General features: G+C 34.9%; 1 protein-coding gene across 1 annotated transcript in view; it reads left to right on the top strand.

Annotated features, from left to right (window-relative positions):
* The first annotated feature begins 10,052 nt into the window (after positions 1–10,052).
* The window catches only part of LOC149553161 (uncharacterized), a 39,094-nt gene continuing 28,360 nt past the window's right edge, over positions 10,053–20,786 (top strand). The window contains exon 1 of the mRNA XM_089790297.1: positions 10,053–10,223. Within this exon, the coding sequence (XP_089646423.1) occupies positions 10,053–10,223 (171 nt within the window). The remainder of the gene's footprint in view (positions 10,224–20,786) is intronic.

Raw genomic sequence — 20,786 nt, forward strand, 5'->3', positions numbered from 1 at the left:
ATTTATATTTGGAGAAACAATTTTACAATTTTTTTTTTTTCAAATTTTGTGCACTATTAAGGAGAATGTTAAGATAAAATGTCATTTCAATGTGAAGGATAGCTTTAAGAAAAGGCAGTGGCTATGAAGTCATGAAAATACAAAAGCATACAAAGGGGACTTTTTGTACTTAGTTTATTTTTTAAAAACTATCCCTTGTTATATTATCTGTTTTTGTTGCTATATAGCCACTACATAAAAAAAAACCTCTTAATTTGTCAAAAAAAAACAACCAAAAAATAAATAAATCAAAAACAAAACACTCACACCAAAACCTTTAAAATGTCAATGGGAGCTCACCTCACAGTTATAAAATTGCTCACAGCTTGCCTTCAAACTAAGTCGAATGGAATCTTGAGTGCATAAGACCAATTGATCAAAAATGCATATATGATTATATGTATTTTCAGCTCAATAATCAGCAGGTCTTTCCCATATAATCCAAGAAATACACATCTCATTCTTTTTCACAAATCATGCTAGAGGGAAATACTAGACTAGAGGCAATAAAGGTAAGGGGAACACATTTCTACATTAACCTTTAGTTGAGGACATGCCAAACATTTTATATTCTTATAAAAAATCATAAAAAATTAATAGAAATAACACAAAAAACAAACATATTATAAGGCAATAATTTATGTGTGGATAATCTTTCAAAAGGTAATCCCAAAAGTTATATATCATTTAAAAATTAGTGGTAAATTGCAATATACTTGTACAACATTTTTTTATCGCAAATATTGGAAATTCAACAAAGAGAAGAAGGAAATCTATATAATAATTAGTTTCCCAAGCTAATCAGGCTGAAAGTCAAGCTAAGATCACTTTGTTATTCTATGTAGCAAAGGGGAATTGCCTTTTCAATGAGTCATGAAGATTAAAACAAAGGATATTAGGGGCTTAAAAGCCCCCAACAAACAATGCTTACTAAAGTGTTCATTGAAAATAATTAAATCAGATATTGTAATTTTACAAGAAACCAAATTGTTAGAGGAAGAGGCAAGCAGTCTAAAAAGGAAACTTGGGTTATGGCAAGGAGAGTTCAATTAATAAAGGGGGGGCTTTGGAGGAATATACATTCTATCTAGGATACTAGGAAAGCAAGCTTTGAAATCCATATCAATAACCATAATTGGCAAGGTGGTTGGGTGAAAATAACACAAAGTTTTTTCTTATTAATCTATATGGATCCATTTCTATTGTTGGGAAAAAAGAAGTATGGAATGAAATCAATGAAATTTTTAGCCAAATAAGCAACCATCATGTTATTGTAGGAGATTTCAATGCACTTCTTAATAGGAATGAAAAAAAGGGAGGTGCGAACTATGATCCACAATTGTTAAGAGACTTTACAAAATGGGTGGATAATAATAGTGTGATAGGCATTCAAACAAGGAATGGGATACATACTTGGAGTAAGAAACAAGAAGGATCATGTTTCATAGCAGAAAACTTAGACAACTTCTTATATAAAGAAAATCTAGCCCCATTAAGTTACTTTGTCTGCCTCAATCCTCATGCTAGGAGGATCAGATCATCTCCCGATAGCACTTGAAATCAAATAAGACAATAAGTCTCAACATTGTCCTTTCAAAACTGAAAATAATATGTTTCAAACATGAAAGGTTCTTGGAGACATGGTAGAAAGAAAGGAGTATTGAAGGATCAAGTTTTTTTTGCTGTGTCTAAACTAAACCATATCAAACAAAGAGTCTTAGATTGGAACATGGAACATTTTGGTGACATTTTCTCATATAAATTACAAATAGAAAAGGAGATAATATAGCTCAATGAGAAAATTATGAGAGAAGGTATGAATAGGGATAACTACATTAGAGGTAAAGGAGTTGTTACAAAAGCATGAAAGCTAGTTAGCTAAGGAAGAGATCTTCTAGCAAGACAAATCTTGGGAAACATGACTATTTGAAGGTGATAAAAATAAAATAAAAAATCATAAGAACACTAAAGCAAGAAGAACAATGAATAGGATAACCCAAGTCAAAGATGGAAATGGAGAGAGATTATAGATAATGCAAAATGATTCAAAAAGGTATTTGTGGAATCTTTCCACAAGGACCTAAATGTAAATGATAAAGGAAGATTATAACAGAGGAAGACAATAACATCTCAAGGATTATAAATGAGAAAGATAATAATTTTCTAAATAAAAGAGTTTCTATAGAAGGAATTGAAAAAAGGCCTATTTGATCTCCACCCTAATAAAGCACTAGGACAAGATGGATTCTAGACATTATTTTTCTAGAAATGTTAGAACTTTTTAGGCTATGAACTATGGGAAGCATTGTAGAATGCTTGAAGTGTTGAGAGTTTTCTTAAATAAATTAATAATATTTTATTTGCCCTCGTACCCAATAAGAAAACCTCAGAAGTAGTAGGAGATTTCAGGCCAATAGCCCTATGTAACACCATTTACAAGATTTTGTCTAAAGAGATTGAGAACAAATAAAAAACCCTCCTAAGTAAGATAATCTCTGAAGAACAAACATGTTTCGTGCTTGGCAGATCTGTTTTAGACGGTATAGTCATTGCCTAGGAAATGATTCACTTTGCTAATTCTAGGAGAGAATATAGTATGCTAATTAAACTTGATATCCAGAAGGCATATGGTAGGGTGGATTGGGGATTTCTATGTAAATTCTTAGAAACCTTTGATTTCTCTAAGAGATGGGTTAATATAATCTTTACCTGTATTTCCACACCAAAAATATCTATATTTATGAGACCCCAAAATGACACTTTGATAGATCACAGAGATTGAGGGAAGGTGACCCTATATCTCCCTTTCTTGTTGTCATCATGGTTGAGGTATTTGGAAGAAGCATTACAAAGGCACACACAAAAGGTAGAATCTCAGGAATCAAGGTTACAAATGGAATAGATAATATAATTGATCAACAATTTGCAAATGACACTATACTCCCGACCAAGAGCAATATTTTAGAAGTTGAGGAATACAAAAACATTCTCAACTTTGGTCTACTAACATGTCTCAAACTTAAAACATTAATAGAATCAACATAAACCAATATGTTGAGGACATCAAGGTTCTAAGAACTTAAAGAACTAATGTTATGATTCTTATTAGTTAAAAGGTCATTGATGAAATCTTGAGTGCCAAAATAAGATGTTATTTGATTCTTTTTTAATTTGGTAGTGAAGCTCTAACAAGTTGGAGGATGTTAAGGAAACTTGGGATTTTTTCTTTAGAATTATGAACTAGGTACCTCCACTAAGGTTCTAAGTTCCTACTCATTATCCAATCTATATGAAAGGAAAAAGGAAAGTTTAAGATAAATAAAGTGTTATATTTGACAAAATTCTATGTTGGTTTTAATTATAGTTCTTCAACTACTTTTATTTCCTATTATGTTTTGTGATCAAGTATATTTTGCGACAAGATATGTCATCTCGAGTCTTGGGTTGTTAAAAAATAGAGTAGCAGTAAGCACGAACACTTTTTGTTCCTCTCTTTCCCAAATATTCTTGATGTTGTGATGCATATGAATTAAGGAGATAAATGAATGGTTGATATGTTTGGTATTCAACATTGTGCATGTAGAAAGATAGATAATTTGTAAATAATAATTAATTGGGGGAATATCTTGTATAATATGAATTTTAAATTTTATAAGGGATGAATATGTTGTGGAATAAAATCAAATTAAATTACACATTATAATTTAGACTAGATAGATGAATAAAAAAATTAATTATTAGAACTAGTTTGTAGAGATACAAAGGAGAATCAAACAAGTCATGGAATATGGTAAATATTAGTGCATATGCATGACACTTATATGTTGATAATTACATAAAGAATATAATGGTAAAAGCGAATCTAAAATGAAGGGAAAAATATAAAGATATATAATTTCTATTATTAAACTAATAATTTTAGTCTTCAAAAAATATTTAGCAAATATCAAGAAAGACTTTAAAATATATAAACCCATCTAAGATTGTAAACCCTCTTCCCAAAGAGCATGGTGTTGTCTAATAAATATATTAATTATATTTTTGATACTTTAAGAGATAGCATAACTATTTAAAAGATATTTTAGGAAGAAGATTAAAAGGTACTAGAAACCTCCACTTAAAGAAATTCATGTGGTTGGTTTTGTGAGTTGTAGAACTCACCTTATAAAACTCTTTTTATTATAGATGGCATAACTATTTAAAAGATATTTTAGGAAGAAGATTAAAAGGTACTAGAAACCTCCACTTAAAGAAATTCATCTGATTGATTTTGTGAGTTGTAGAACTCACCTTATAAAACTCTTTTTATTATATACATAGATACTATTATATTTTGATAAATATAATATGATAATTACAATATAATATAATATGATATTATAATAATACATATGGCATATGATATATATAATATAATTTATTTATTTTATTATAATGTAAAATTTAGTATTTTTATTATGTTAATATAATTATATTGGATATCCTCTCATATTTTTTTATATATCTAATATTCTTAGGCTTTTGTCATGGCTAGATGTACTAACACCCAGGCCAACTAAAAATTCACCACAAATTTTCACTTTTGGGCATTTTTTTTTTCATATTGCCATTTTGGCCCCTCACGATCTTACACATACCAAGGTAGGTTATGGTGTTATTTCTAAACAACGTTATCATGGACAAGGCTTGAGAAATTTAGAACTAGGAATAATATCTCCAATAGAACATTTTCCTACACAAGGCTTAGGCTTTGGGCCTCTGGAAAGTATTGCCTGTAACATACTTCAAGTAGATTCAATGAATCATTTCTTCTCTAGAGAAAGCAGAAAGCAGAAACCAACTGTAAGTGATGTCTCTTCTACTTCAAAAAAACTTCCACCTTTGTTACAAACTCTTTTACCACAATAAATAAACATTAAGTCACATATTGAAGATCATTTGCCATTGGTTGAAAAAATGTTTTTGGGAATTAAATATGATAAAAAAAAAAAAAAATCCCCCTTTTGCAACTTCCCAAATAATAAAAGACCAAATGATCTTAATGTGCATCTTCATTTTTTTGGGCCTCAACAATAGATTAATAACTAGGAATACTTTCCATACCTAAGGATTGAACATCCACTAAACTACTATTTTCCTATTTCAAGGTGCATTTGAATTTGAGACCACAGACATAGACTCGAAATGGTGCAACATGATATATGCACTAAGTTCCTTTTGGATCCCTATCACTTAGAAGTAAACATTCAAAAAGGTAACTACTAGAATTGAACCTATCTAATCCTAAAAGGCATATGATAGGGTGGATTGGGGATTTCTATGTGAATTCTTAGGGACCTTTGGTTTCTCTAAGAGATGGATTAATCCAATCTTTACCTATATTTCCATACCAAAAATATCTATATTGATAAATGAGACCCCAAAATGACACTCTGGTATTTCAAGGGAATTGAGGCAATGTGGCCCTATATCTCCGTTTCTCTTTGTCATCATGGTTCATGCATTTGGAAGAAGGATTATAAAGACACATTTAGAAGGAAGAATCTCAAGAATTAAGGTTATAGATGGAGTAGACAATATAATCAATCAACAATTAGCAAATGACACTATGTGCCCAACCAAGAGAAATATTTCATAAGTTGGGGAATAAAAAATAATTCTCAACTAGTACCAAAGAGCGTTTGGACAAAAAGTTAATGAAAAAATATGAAAATTTCTTTTTAAACACCCTAGTAAGGTTAGAAACTAGACTTTCCCAGGTATTATGATTCAATAAAGGTACATCCCCTGTAAATATCTAGGTATGATGATAGAGAAAGGGGTTCATTCCTCTATATATTGAGAAACAATATTATCTAAATTAGATCAGATGATAAATATATGGAAAGGGAAGTGCCTCTAGCACAAGACGAGCAATGATAATTAAGGTGATTTTGTCAACTGTTGAAATCTACCAAATGTCTTGTCTCCCTCCATCTCAGACCACCAAAACTAAATTAACTAAAAAACCAAGAACCTTATTTTCCCCTCCCTATTATATTCATGCACTTGTATTATCTAAATTAGATCAGATGATAAATATATGGAAAGGGAAGTGCCTCTAGCACAAGACGAGCAATGATAATTAAGGTGATTTTGTCAACTGTCGAAATCTACCAAATGTCTTGTCTCCCTCCATCTCAGACCACCAAAACTAAATTAACTAAAAAACCAAGAACCTTATTTTCCCCTCCCTATTATATTCATGCACTTGTCATAAAGGGATGCAAAAATCTTGAAACCTTTTTGAATATAATAATTTGTAGAAGAATTAGCACTCCAAAATAATTTATTAAAATATTTCCCTTATGATAATGTTGAACTTGATTAGAAATCCAAGGATATCCTAATTGGGATTGACAAGGGGAAAATGATACCTAGAACCCTTAAAACATTTAATTCTAGATGATACTATAACATATTTTTTCATTTTTGGAGCTTTAGGAATATACAAACATGTACTCCCTTCCATCATGTAAAATCCTTGAAATGTTTTTGTAAGTCTTTTTGTTAAGGAGCATTCCAGAACCAAGAACCTTTAAATAGTCCATAGTCTATTTTGGTTTATTGACATGTCTCAAACCTAAAACATTAACAAAAGAACATAATCCAATATGTTGAGGACATCAAGGTTCTAAGAACTTGAAGAACTAATGTTATGATTCTTATTAGTTCAAAGGTCCTTGTTGAAATCTTAAGTGCCAAAAGAAGATGTTATTTGATTCTTTTTGAATTTGGATGGTGATGCTCTAACAATTTGGAGGATGCTAAAGAAACTTAGAATTTTTTCTTTAGAATTATGAACTAGGTACCTCCACCAAGGTTCTAAATTCCTACTCATTATCTAGTCTATATGAAAGGGTAAAGGAAAATGATAAATAAAGTGTTATATTTTTAAGAATCCTATGTTGGTTTTAAAAATAGTTCTTGAACTACTTTTATTTCCTATTATGTTTTGTGATCAAGCACATTCTGTAGCTTACGATATGCCATCTTGAGTCTTGCCTTGTTAAAAAATAGAGTAGCAGTATGCATGGACACTGTTGGAACTCAAAGTTGAAGCCCCAATTTTGAGTACCGTTGAAAAAATCAAGCCCTATAAACGCTTTTTGATGCATATGTACCCCACCATTCATGTGAGGCTCATGAGGTGTTTAATGTTTCTGATACCATGCATTCAGTACGTCTATGTGTCCCATGAAGATAAATTGTCATTCCAAGCCATTTCGTGAAGTCCCGTTTTGAGCAATTGTCAATTATGCATTTTTGCCTGTGTCAAACAATGACAGGAGGCCATGTTTGCATGTGAATCTCTCATAGTCAGTAATGTTTCATGACTCGTTGCTTTGAGAATACTTAGTGTCCATACCAGAGAGCCCATGTTTCAAATTTTGAGTCGAATCTGTTTGACTAGGTTTTGAATCCCTCAAAGTTGGTCATTTATTGTTGTCATGCTGATGCAAATTATTCTAATTTTTGGAAAGCCCTATTTGACTTGTTATAATTTTGACCCAGTTGACCAAGATGCTAAAATTTATTTTGCGTTGCATTTTAGAGGTTAGAAACTTTCTATGTTTCAATTTTGATCTTATGATGAATCCATTTGATCAGTTTTCGAACGCGATTCCAAATGCAATTTGTAAAGTTTTACTGGTGTCAGCAAAGGTAGATTGGTTAGTACCCCTGTTCATGATGTCATATCTTGAGATCCGTGATAGGTGAAATCAAATGGATTCTACCACTGTGTTTTACTTTAAAATTCTTTGAGTGTTCCAATTTTCAAGTCTTGACGAATCCGTCTGCATACTTTTGCAGGTCCATTCTATTTGCAAAAAATACTTTTCTGCCATTATTTCCAGTCTGCAAATTTGAGTAACCCACTTTGACCGCTCGCCATTTTCACCTAGTTATTCCTCATGATCCCAAATTGTAGATTTATACTCTCCTCGTGACAGTGAACCAACACCCCAATTTTTGTTTCTCCAAGTGTCAATTTACCCAATTTTCGAAGCCAATTCCAACGCAATTTATTATTTTTTGACATGTTTTCTTGCAGGCAGTTCTGAGAGGGCAACTTGAACAGTTAATACCTTTTGACTGAGAATTCATCATGAGATGAGATTCGACAGGGTAGGAGTATGCAAAACAAAGAATCGATATTATGATTTTCAGAGCCTAATCAAGTGTTCTGGTTAGTTTTTAAGGCCAGTCAAAGGACCTCCTGACGCAAAATTGACAATTTGCAAAAAGATGTAAAATGAGCTTCAAATTCACTTTCAGTGGTCAAATTTGTTTCAAATCAGTGCAAGAGGGTGAATGAGTCAGTTTTGCAGTTCAGTCATTTGGAAACAAATTTTTTTTAGCCGGACCCACTTTGGGGCCCGATTAATTATATCAGATTGATAAGATTGATAAGATGTGAAATTGAAATTATGCAGAGATTAGAATAAGATCCCAAGACGTGCATTGTAATCCATGTCATTATTTAAGTACTCTTGAAACTTGGCAAGATCTTGAACAATCACCTACATACATATATTAAGATTAAAACAAGTACTACAACTTAGTTTTAATCGTTTTCCTTTTTTGGCCTTATATTAGTGGAATCGGCTTTGCAGGATTTTGATGCAAAGCAACAACTCAAGGACCTTGGTGATCCTCCTATAGCATTTATAAAAAGCTTGGAGTTTTGGTCCCAACGAAAGCCACTTTCTTCATAACTCATATCATGGTGGATGGATGGCCTAACATTGCTGGAGAGGGTACTAGAGATGCATCAGATTCTTCAAATGGAAGTGTACTGGTAATTTGTTCTTTCCATTTTTTTGGGGAAGAATATTGTTCTTCAATATGATTTCCATATCATGTGTGGCTTCTTCGAATTTCAAATTTATGAAAATGCTAGTTGATACGTTGATGCCAATGCTAGCCTGAACAATTTCCAATATGCAATGAATTGTTGTCCACACGTGTATTGGAAGAACACGTCAGCGACAGGGGATTAAGATGTGCAGGCAGGGGATACCCGCGTTAGAAGAAAGTAGGCTTTTGCATAAAGGGAGGTACACTTCGGAAGCCATTTGGAAGGAGACCATGTGAAGGAATAGAGGCAGCGGCATTTGAAAGAACCCCATGTAATTTGAAAACCAACGTATAAGAAAAGAGGAAGCCGCAGTATTAAACAGGGGCGGCTTATAAGCAAGGGATGGCTAAGACTTGGAGGGCGGCAGGTTAAGGAGACCCACGCAGTCAAAGAGGAACAGGGCTCCCACGATGGAATGAAAGCGGCAGGGGAGGTAGGGACTGATGATAGAGTCCACATTAAATCCACGCAAAGGATGGAGGAAGATCACGCCAAAACAGGGAGAAGCCGCAGTGTTGGGAAGGCAATCCACGGCAAGAGGTGGATGCCAGCATTCATGGTAAAAGCTGCGTACAAAGGGAACAAAATTCTGAGCGAAGGAGCTATATTGGGTGCCATTTTTCAACAGACTTTTACAGGAGGTGTGCATCTATGTAAAATTCTCAGAGGTTCTGCTCATAAGGAATTGGGAGAAATCCTGAGTAATTTGTTTCCCGGCGTCCAAAAGATATGTGAGAAGGGTCCTGAAGAGCCGTTGAATTTTTTTGCTGCAAAAAATCCAAGCAATTCCACGAAAAAATTATAGAGGGAAATCGGCTCACAGATGAATGCCGAACGAGTTGCATTTGCTTCTGGAGTTGCAGGGTAGAAAAATGTGATTAATGACTTCATTCATATTGAACATCCCTTCATTGTGGCCCTGCATCAATTTCAAGCCCAAAGTTTCACTCCACCCAGCTGGAAATGGTAATTGAGGGGCAGGATTGTCAAAACGTGGGTGGAGAGATGGAAGTATGAGTAGATTAGAGGTGGCTCCAGCTCATTTGAAAATACAACCTGAAGCAATGTATGTGAGCAAGTAATTTAGCAGTTGGAAGAAAGAGCCAACCCCATGGACAACAGCAGACCAATAGAAAGAGGAAGTCGTGTGAATAGAGGTAAAATAGTGAGGGAACTTTTATCCCACATCCGTGCTGTGGGAAGGTCATTACTTTTTAAATACTCTCGCCCATCTAAACGTTATTGTCTATTCGAGACAACGACTTGCGTAACCTGCAGGCAGGTGGAGGGGCTCTAAGTGGATGACGATTGTTACGGTGTGAGCAAACCTATTCCTATTTGCTCGGAATAGGAAATTTTTGAAATTTTGCTAGTAGTGACATGGCAACCTTCTGGAAAATTAAAATTTTGGTAAGCGATCCGTTGGAAAATTGTGAAATCCGACAGTGACAGGATGCTGATGTGGAATTCTGACCAACTGCGTGATGACAAGTGGCACTGTATGGCGATCAAATTTCAGCAACACACAAGATGGTGACACTTGGCAGATCTGATGGTGGTTGCCATGTCTCCAAGACAAAGATGCACGACGGATAACATAGCGACATGGTGACTCAATCAAAATCTGACACGTGGTAGTGGCTGGTGGTAAAGTGGACGAGTCAGGAATTGACACGTGGTGGAGGTTTCTGATGTGGCACACTTCTCGAGGTGTTGACATGGTAGAGAGTGACACGTGTCACGAGGTCATTATGTTGTTAATGATGTGGCAGAATGCTGACTAGGATAGCGACATAGTGACTAATGACGTGGCACGGTGACATGGCACAGAAACTGTGAAATCCAGCAGTGACAGGACGCTGATGTGGAATTCTGACCAATTGCGTGATGACAAGTGGCACTGTATGGCGATCAAATTTTAGCAACGCACAAGATGGTGACACTTGGCAGATCTGATGGTGGTTGCCATGTCTCCAAGACAAAGATGCATGGCGGATAACATAGCGACATGGTGACTCAATCAAAATCTGACACATGGTAGTGAGCTGGTGGTAAGGTGGACGAGTTAGGGATTGACACGTGGTGGAGGTTTCCGATGTGGCATGCTTCTCGAGGTGTTGACATGGTAGAGATGACACGTGTCACGAGGTCGTTATGTTGTTAATGACGTGGTAGAATGCTGACTAGGATAGCAACATAGTGACTAATGACGTGGCACGGTGACATGGCACAATGATGTGGCGAAATAAAGGACCAATGAGATGATGTCACGTGTCGCCCAGTTGGAAGGGTTAGATGATTGTGCAAGAAATGAGCAAATTAAAATATGACGTGTTAACATGGTCATAAAAAATAGAGGGAAATTGAAGATTCATAATTTTTTTTTAATAAAAAACTTTTCTCTGAAAGTCACGTGCAGTTCCTTTTTAAATAAAGTTGGAGTTATTCTATAGTTTAAAACTTTATAAAAGATAAGTAGGAGATAGTTTCCACAGCAAGTCAAATTTTTGTAAAATGCTATGCAAAGCCATGAAAAAGAGCCTAAACTTCAAATGGCCTCCATAGGGGCAATTTTTGTCCAAAATAGGCACTTCAATATACCGTTGGAACCAGGAGGAAATGAACTTTCTGAATATGGAGTCAATTTTTGCACAGGTGCTCACTAGTTTGAGTTATAAGCATATTTGTGTTTTCCAGGGCATTCTCAACAAAATAGACAGATTTTGTCATTGTGCATCAAATTTGGTTAGGAGGCAGATATAAAGGCTTGTTAAGTCTGAATGTGAAGAAAATCGATTCTAAAAAGTTTTCTTGGCTTCTAGAGGTCATATTTAATTGATTTTTACCTTTGCCTTGGTTTCAAGTTTGGCATCAAAATCAGTTATGTTTCTTTCAATCAAATATCTTAGATATTTCTGGCTTTTGGAGGCCAAAATGATTGAAGATTTGATATGCAATTGTAGAGAGAGATTAGAGAGATTCTTTCCACTACTAAGAGATGGAATTTCAAGTGGACACATGTCATCTTCAGATCAGATTTGGGAATTCACTTCCTCTTATATCTTTCTTTTTCTTTCTCCATTATAGGGATTCTAGTTTTGGAGAGAAAAATTACTCACTACTGAGATACCATCTATTCAACATATTTCTCTCTATTATGAACAACAATTATAATTCCTTAGAAGCAATTAGATTCTACAATCATTTGTTGTCTATATTCTGAGTTTTGACATACAGTTGATATATTGGTTTCAAGGAGATTAATACAGAGCATCATTTTCTTAGTTTTATTCTGATTCTCATCTCCTCTTTTTGTAATTTGCAATGTTTTGTGGTTTAAGGACAAAGAATTTAACTCTTTTTGCAGTCCCTTAAAGCTGTATGTCTTATGTGTTTTACTATTGGAATAAAGGGCCAAGTAAATGCTTAATACATCTGACAAGGTTGTTGGTTATTTGAGGAGGATATTACAATAAGTATGAGGTCTTTGTGAACATTGATGTCTATTTGCAAGGTGAATAGATAGATCAGATATCTGAGTGTATGAGTATATTTAGATATCCAGGTGTATGTTATAACTTTGTTAATGCCTAATGGACAAGGGACTGATCAGTTAGGAGATTGCATGTATTTATTGTTGCATATTTGGGGTTGTGCTGATAATCAACATCATTAATCAAATGCTTTTTGCTTTCATGGTGAAGAGTTAAAAATTGTTGCCCTCACTCAGCTTGTGGATTTCATAGAGTTGCAATTTGCTACTGCATATCTTTATTATTGCATAAATATTAAGAGATATAAAGGTTAAATCTGTTGATTATAGATTCAAGATTATGTTTAGCATTGGTACCATATAGATTGAATTTGAGGTCCACTCGCCTAGGTTTTGCAGAGCTCGAAGTAGAAGAAGGGTCTAGCCTTATAGTTGGCTTGGTGTCTGAAATGATATGTTAAAAATGGGAGTTAGCTGCCCCTAGATATGTTTTGTTCTCATTAGGGTAATTTGAAACCTGTAACGTTTCAAAACACCAACAGACATATTTCATTCCCCTATTTCCCAAATGTTCTTGACATTGTGATGTATTTATATATTTATGGAGTGTGTGGGATATGATACATTTCTAGTCCACATTGATTTTGAATGATCACACTTTTCTTTTCTAGTTGTTTGGTCAATGCACTTAACTATTTTACCACTTATAGTCAAGATATGATATTTAGACTCTTGTAGTGATGTGTTTTAATCTTGGTGATGATTAAAAACTCTTTTAGATTTGTGCCAACCTAATGGATTTCTCCACATGATTCATACTCCCATTGCATGTGATAGAGAAACTATTTTTAGTACAATCAACTCTATGGGATTTGTACCAGCCTAATGGAATTCCCCACATGATACACACTCCCATTGCATGTGTTAGAGAAACAATTTTTAGGACGACCATAATTCACTTTTTTTTTCCCTTCATATGAATTTCTGTAGGCTTCTAGGATTGCAATGAGTATATAGTGGTGAATGTGCCTCAAAGAAAAATAGTGTGCAATATTAGAAAGAATAAAATGTATTGAATTACTAGACAACCATAATATTTATCAAAGGATAAGAAACATTTAAAGCTAAAAGTTGGACTCAAAAGAGACAATTGCAACCAACATTTGAAATATGCAATCTTAATCAATTTAATGACCTTATCTTTGATATGAGATACAATGACCATTTCCTTAAGAAAAGTTTGATTCTCAAACACTATAAGCTTTTTATATTCACAAGTTAGTGAACCGTTTTGAAATCATAGACAATGAGTTCCTTGGCCTTTTGCCTAAAACCTTATAAACTGAAATATCAAATAGTGAGTGTTATTCTCACTATGGTTTTTTCAAATTGAGTTTTCCATGGAAAAATCATGGTATCATGTGTTGTAATACTTTTCTTTTTAGTTATTTATCTATGTGTATGAATTAAGAAGAAAATATGTCAAATGGTGATATTTTTGGTATTCAACATGGTGCATGTAGAAAGAAAGATTATTTGTAAATATTGATTAATTAGGGGGAATATCTTGTATAATTTGAATTTTAAATTTTATAAGGGATGAATGTGTTGTGGAATAAAATCAAATTCAATCACACATTATAATTTAAACTATATAGCTGAACAAAAAAATTACTAATTAGAACTAGTTTGTAGAGATACAAAGGAGAAACCAAACACATCATCAGATGTGGTAAATATTAGTGCATAAACATGACACTTCTATGTTGGTAATTACATAAAGGCTCTAATGGTAAAAGTAAATCTAAACTGAAGGGGAAACTACAAAGATATATAATTTGTATTATTAAACTAACATTTTTAGTCTTGAATAAATATTTAGCAAATATCAAGAAAGATTTTAAAATATATAAACTCATTTAAGTTGTAAAACCTCTTCCTAAAGAGTGTGGTGTTGTCTAATAAAAATAAAAATTCTATTTTCTATACTTTAAGAGATAGCATAACTATGTAAAAGATATTTTAGGAAGGAGATTAAAAGGTACTAGTAACCTCCACTTAAAGAAATTCATGTGACCCATTTTACGAGTTTTAGAACTCACCTTTTAAAACTCTTATTATTATATATATAAATACTATTATATTTTGATAATATAATATGATATTATAATAATACATATAGCATTATTTAACATAATATATTTATTTTATTAGAATATAAAATTTAATATTCTCAATAATGTTAATATAAATATATGGGATATCCAAAAAATATTGGATATCCTCTGATATGTTTTGTATATTAATATTCCTAGACTTTTGTAATGGCTAGATGTACCCCCAAGCCAACTAAAAATTTAACACAAATTTTCACTTTTGGGCATTTTTTTAAAATATTGTCATGTTGGCCCCTCATGATCCTACACATACCAAGATAGGTTATGATGTTATTTCCAAGAAAGACTATCTTGGACAAGGCCTGAGAAATTTAGAACAAGGACTAAAAATCTCCTATACAACCTTTTTCTACACAAGGCTTAGGCTTTGGGCCTCAAGAAAGTTTTGCCTTTAACCTCCTTTAAGTAGATTCAATGAATTATTTCTTTTGTAGAGAAATAAGAAAAAAGAATCCACCTATAAGTGATGTTTCTTCTACTTCAAAAAATCCTTCACCTTTATTACAAATTCTTTTACCACAATAAATAAACATTCGATCACATATTGAAGATCATTTTCCATTGGCTGAAAGAATATTTTTGGGAACTAAATATGTAAAAGACATTAAATTCCCCTTTTTTAACTTCCTAAAAAAAAAAAATGATCACAATGCGCATTTTCATTTTTGTTGGCCTCAACAATAGATTAATAACTAGGAATACTGCCCATACCTAAGGATTGGGCATCTACTAAGCTATTATTTTCCTATTTCAAGGTGCATTTGAATGTCAAACTAGGGACATGGACTTGGAATGGTGCAACATGATATATGCACTAAGTTCCTTTTGGAGCCCTATGATTTAGAAATAAACTTTCGAAAAGGTAATTACTAGAATTAAACCTATCTAATTCTAATTATTAATGTTGGAAAAGCATTTAAAGATAAAAAATCTAGATTTGCTATCAGGAACTACTCTGTCAGCCTTAAGAGTCACTGATTTTGTTTCCAAGCAGCTGTAGGAACAAACATAGATTTTAATAGTAAATAAGAAATAGAAAATAGAAAATGCTAAGGTTCACTTATCAAGTGGCCCCGCATGGTTGAGTGAAACCAAGTCACTTAAAAATCTATGAAGATAACATGCACATTTCTCTTGTATTCATAATAACGGAATCTTTTACATATTGGAATTGAAATCAATCTATATTGCTGAAAATGGAGTATAATAGCATAATAGTACAACCCCCCCACCCTCTCTCTCTCTCTCTCTCTCTCTCTCTCTCTCTCTCTCTCTCTCTCTCTCTCTCCTATTTGTTAACCCATCAAGGAATACACCAATTTACTTTTATATACATACAATTATAACTAGCTACCTTTCCTTCATAATAAATAGTGGCAATTGTTTACATTAAAGAGTACACGAGGATTTCACTCAACAAGAAAGAATAAGCCTTGTATACCTAAACACTGGACAGAATATAGGAATTTTTAGTGCCTAGATCTTCTACCCATAAAGACAATGCAACCAAGTTACCCAAGAAACCATGTGGTTCAATTGGAATGCGCTTCAAACTTTACTCCTTCCTTCATGATAGCCTGAATTTCTCTTGAGGCTGATGCACACTTGCTATAACTTGTTAATATGCCCCTTTTATAATGTCCCACCTGGAGATCCTTGGAAACAAGGATAAATATACGCCAAGATAATTTTTTTAAAACAAGTATGGATGCAAATGACATACAACATACAAGGATCACAAAGATTGCAATGAAATACTAAACAAACATCCAAACACCAACAGATCTCCAAATGCCACTACCGACCAAAACGACTAACCACAGAAGGACGCAAACAATTTTGAATTCAAAAACTTACCAAATTCGAAATGCAATCCCAAGGTATTCAAGAACACCATAAAGGGTATCCAAAACACCTCAGAAAAACTTTCAGTCAAACCAAAAAGTGCCCACTATCTGCCTGGATAACTTTAATACAACACAGTGCAATACTTTCCAGTATCATACAACCCCTCTAATGAAGAAGTGTGATACTTTCAGGGTTTGGGGGACACTTCTCAAGAAGGCATGCAATACTTCACAAGTATCATACAACCTTTCTCCAATGTGCATGCGATACTTTCCAATATCACACAACATTTCTCCAAAAGGTGTGCGATACAATAAGGGCTCGCACGATATTTCTCCTTTGGGCATGCGATACTTTAAATTATTTCCCAATGCTAATGCATGGTCACCTAGAAACAACAAGAAATTCTCCAAGGACAAATCAAGGGATAAAACAAGGAGTTAGAAGCTCCACACTAGGGAGTACTAGATCCACAGTCGAGGCATAGACAATCAAGACAATAACTACTAGATTGAACTGCATCTAACCTTCTAACAAAGTAGTAACAAAAAGTATAGAAGGTAACATCATAGTGAACTAAAACAACATCGCAATGAACTAAACAACCAAAATAAGTACGTGGTTCCTCCCAACCGTAATAGCATCATGAGACCACGAAGGTCCTAGCCATCCCCCACACATAACATCCCAAAATATCGACCAGATTGTTAAAGCTGTCTTATGAGGATGTCACTACTAAAATGTACTACAACATAAGAATAAGGAAATCTAAAAAGCTAAAAAGTAAAGCATAAGATAATCTTGCAAATTAACTCATCATCTAACATATGCTAAATATCATAATATAGGAATGTGTCGATAAAACTACATCATCTAACATGAAAGACATCATGGATGCATAGTAGGCTAGGTGACAATGTTATTCAATAAGCAAAAAGACCAATCCTCTCAAGGATCTCAAATGGTCCAACAAATGTGGCACCAAGTTAGAGCCTTTCCCATAACGAATGGGGCTCTTCCTCGACCATACTCTAAAAAACACCTGGTCATCAATAGAAAAGTGACGATCCAACCTATGGGCATCAACATACTTCTTTTGTCTATCCTGAGCAGTAACCAAATGCTCCCTAATAAAAACAACCTATTGTTCCATATCCTGAAGCATCTCTGACCCCAAAAGAACTCAGTCCTCTAAACGATCCCAACTCAAAGGGGTACGACACGACCTACCATACAAAGCCTGAAAAGGTGACATGCCAAGAGAACTATGATACCCATTGTTGAATGCAAACTCAAAAAAGCATAAATAATCCTCCCACTTCACCCACCTGTCCATCACATACATGCGAAGCATATCCTCTAGAAACCATTTCACTCTTTTTGTTTGACCATCGATCTATGGGTGATAAGCTGAACTAAAATTGAGCTGTGCACCTAAAGCATGTTGGAGAGATGTCCATAGTGTAGAAGTAAACACCTAATCTCTATCCGAAATAATTCGACAAGGAATCCCATGCAAATGAACAATATCCTCCAAGAAAACATGCGCTACAGAAGAAGCTGTGTAGGATGCTCTCGTGGGTGAAAAATGTGCTACCTTGGATAACTTGTCCACTGTCACCATAATACAATCATGTCCTCGTGATGGCACAAATAATCCTATGATAAAGTCAATAGATATTGTATCCCATTTCCACTTTGGAATGATATGCAACTACAAAAGACTTGCCAGATGCTAATGCTCTACCTTCACTCTCTGGCGCTCGAGACATTGAGCAACAAAATTAGCAACATGGTGCCTCATCCCTGCCCAAAAGTACAGTTGCTTAAGTTCAACATCCATCTTCTTGACATCAGGATGTGCATAATATGGTGTGTGATGTGCTTCTGACAAAACTAAGGCACAAAGATCACTTGACACGGGTACATAGATTCGCCCTAAGTGCCACATTAGTCCATTGGACTCAAGGAAATAACCCAAAGACCTCCCCTCAAGGGTACATCTAGACTTGATCTCTACCCTCACCTCCTCATACCAAGTGTCACTAGGCAAAGCCTCCAAGATATAGCCTTGCAATTCTACTCCCAACGACAACACTGATACCTCATGTCGCCTCCTACTCAAGGCATCCGCGATGACATTCTCCTTCCCTTTAATGTAATGAACATCAAAGTCATATTCACATAAGAACTCCATCCATCGACATTGTCATGCATTCAGGTTTGGATGAATAAAGATATATTGCAAGCTCTTATGATTACTATGCAACTCAAACTTGTGTCCCAAAATAAAATGCCTCCAACAGACAAGGGCATGCACCACGGACACAAGTTCCAAATCATGAGTGGGGTAAGTAAGCTTATGATCCTTGAGTTTTCTAGACTAATATGGAATCACTTGACCATCCTACATCAACACTGCACCCACTCCTTCCAACGAAGCATCTGTGCAAACCATGAAATCACCTACAAGATTAAGCATTGGGACTGATGCACTAGTCAAACACTCCTTAAGAGCATTGAACATTTCCTCAAATAGGTCTGACCAAACATAATTCTTCCCTTTCCACTCAAGAGAAGTGATGGATGAGCTACTTGTGAGAAATCCTTCAGAAAGCAACTGTAGTAACTTGCCAATCCCATGAAACTACGAACTTCTGAGACATTAGTGGGTACTGGCCAATCCATGACAACACAAATTTTCTCTAGATCCACTGCAATTCCATCACTAGTAATGATGTATCCCAGATATTTCACCTCTACTTGGAAGAACCCACATTTACTCAAGTTTCCATACAACTTATGGTCTCTCAAGCATTGCAATACTTGACGTAAATGTACCTCATGTTCCTCAATAGTCTTCAAATAGATCAATATTTCATCCAAGAACACAATGAAACACTGATTGAGGTACATGCAAAATACTCTGTTCATCAAACTCATGAACATCGATGGCACATTGGTTAACCCAAACAGTACAATCGTGAACTCATAATGCCCATGCTATGTACGAAAAGCTGTCCAATGAATCTTAGCCTCTTGGATACGAAGTTGATGGTATCCCAACTTTAGATCAATCTTTGAGAACACTCATGCTCCTTTCATTTGATCGAACAAGTCATCTATCCTCAACAAAGAATACAGGTTCTTTACCATCACCTTATTAAACTGTCAGTAGTCAATGCACAAACACAATGAATCATCCTTCTTCTTTACAAAGATGACTGGTGCACCCCATGGGGATACACTAGGATGAATATGACCTTTGGCCAAAAATTCCTCCAACTGCAATCTGAGCTCACTCAACTCTTGAGTAGTCATGCAGTAAGGAGCTTGTAAAATCAGCTCCTCTCTTGGTACAAGATTGATCTGAAAATCAATGTCACGCTGTGGTGGCACACTTGGAATCTTATCAAGAAACACATTTGCATACTCATGAAGGAGTGGGTGATCATCAAGTGTCATCGTATGACTCTTAGCTTCCTCAAGATCACTACAAACACAAGAAACAACTGACAACCCTTGTATACACTCTACTTGAGCTAATTAGCTGAGATCATTTGAAGTGAGACTAGTCTCTAAACCCCTAGAAGTTCCACCTACCAACTTGTGTCATCAACATACTATACCATCTTATGATGACAATCTATATTCACCTGATGGATGGCTAACCAATCCATGCCAAAAATAATGCCATAAGATCCTAGAGGTAGGATATAAAGATCCACTATGGTGACACTGAAGGTTCCCAAATTTGAAACACAACCTCTAACGAAGGAGTCTACAACCACTTTAGATCTTGTGGCTAACTCAACCTACCACCTATCGACTTGATGTGTTGCCACTAGCTCACATCAATGAACAAGAGATGGTGAAATAAAAGAGTTTGAAGCACTAGAGTCAAACAAGACTGAAGCTAAAATACCATGCAATGTACTTGTAGCCTTGACTACTATACCTTAATGCTCAGTTTTATTGTTATCAACCATCGCAAAGACTCAATGACTCCTACCAACATCTCCCACTGTAGGCTCCGATGTGGCTGTACTCTTACCAGGTCCTAAAGATGGTTTGATAGAACACTCAAAAGATTCATGGCCAGGCTGACCACAAGAATAATAGTTCCTCGAAAGCTAGAACCTATTTTGCGGCCACCTAAAGTAACACTAGGATAAGGTGCACTACCCCTACTAGAGTTTTGCTGAGCACTCTAAGGAGGATGATCTTGCCGAGATTTATGTCCTTGATTCTAGTCACCTCCTTTCTTCCTTGAGTTACCTAAAGGCTCTCCATCCTAGGGCAAATATCCTTGTTGATTACCACAATT

Source organism: Cupressus sempervirens, chromosome 6 (assembly GCF_028749045.1).
Source record: "Cupressus sempervirens isolate cs-2001-9-10 chromosome 6, ASM2874904v1, whole genome shotgun sequence".
NCBI lineage: Eukaryota > Viridiplantae > Streptophyta > Pinopsida > Cupressales > Cupressaceae > Cupressus > Cupressus sempervirens.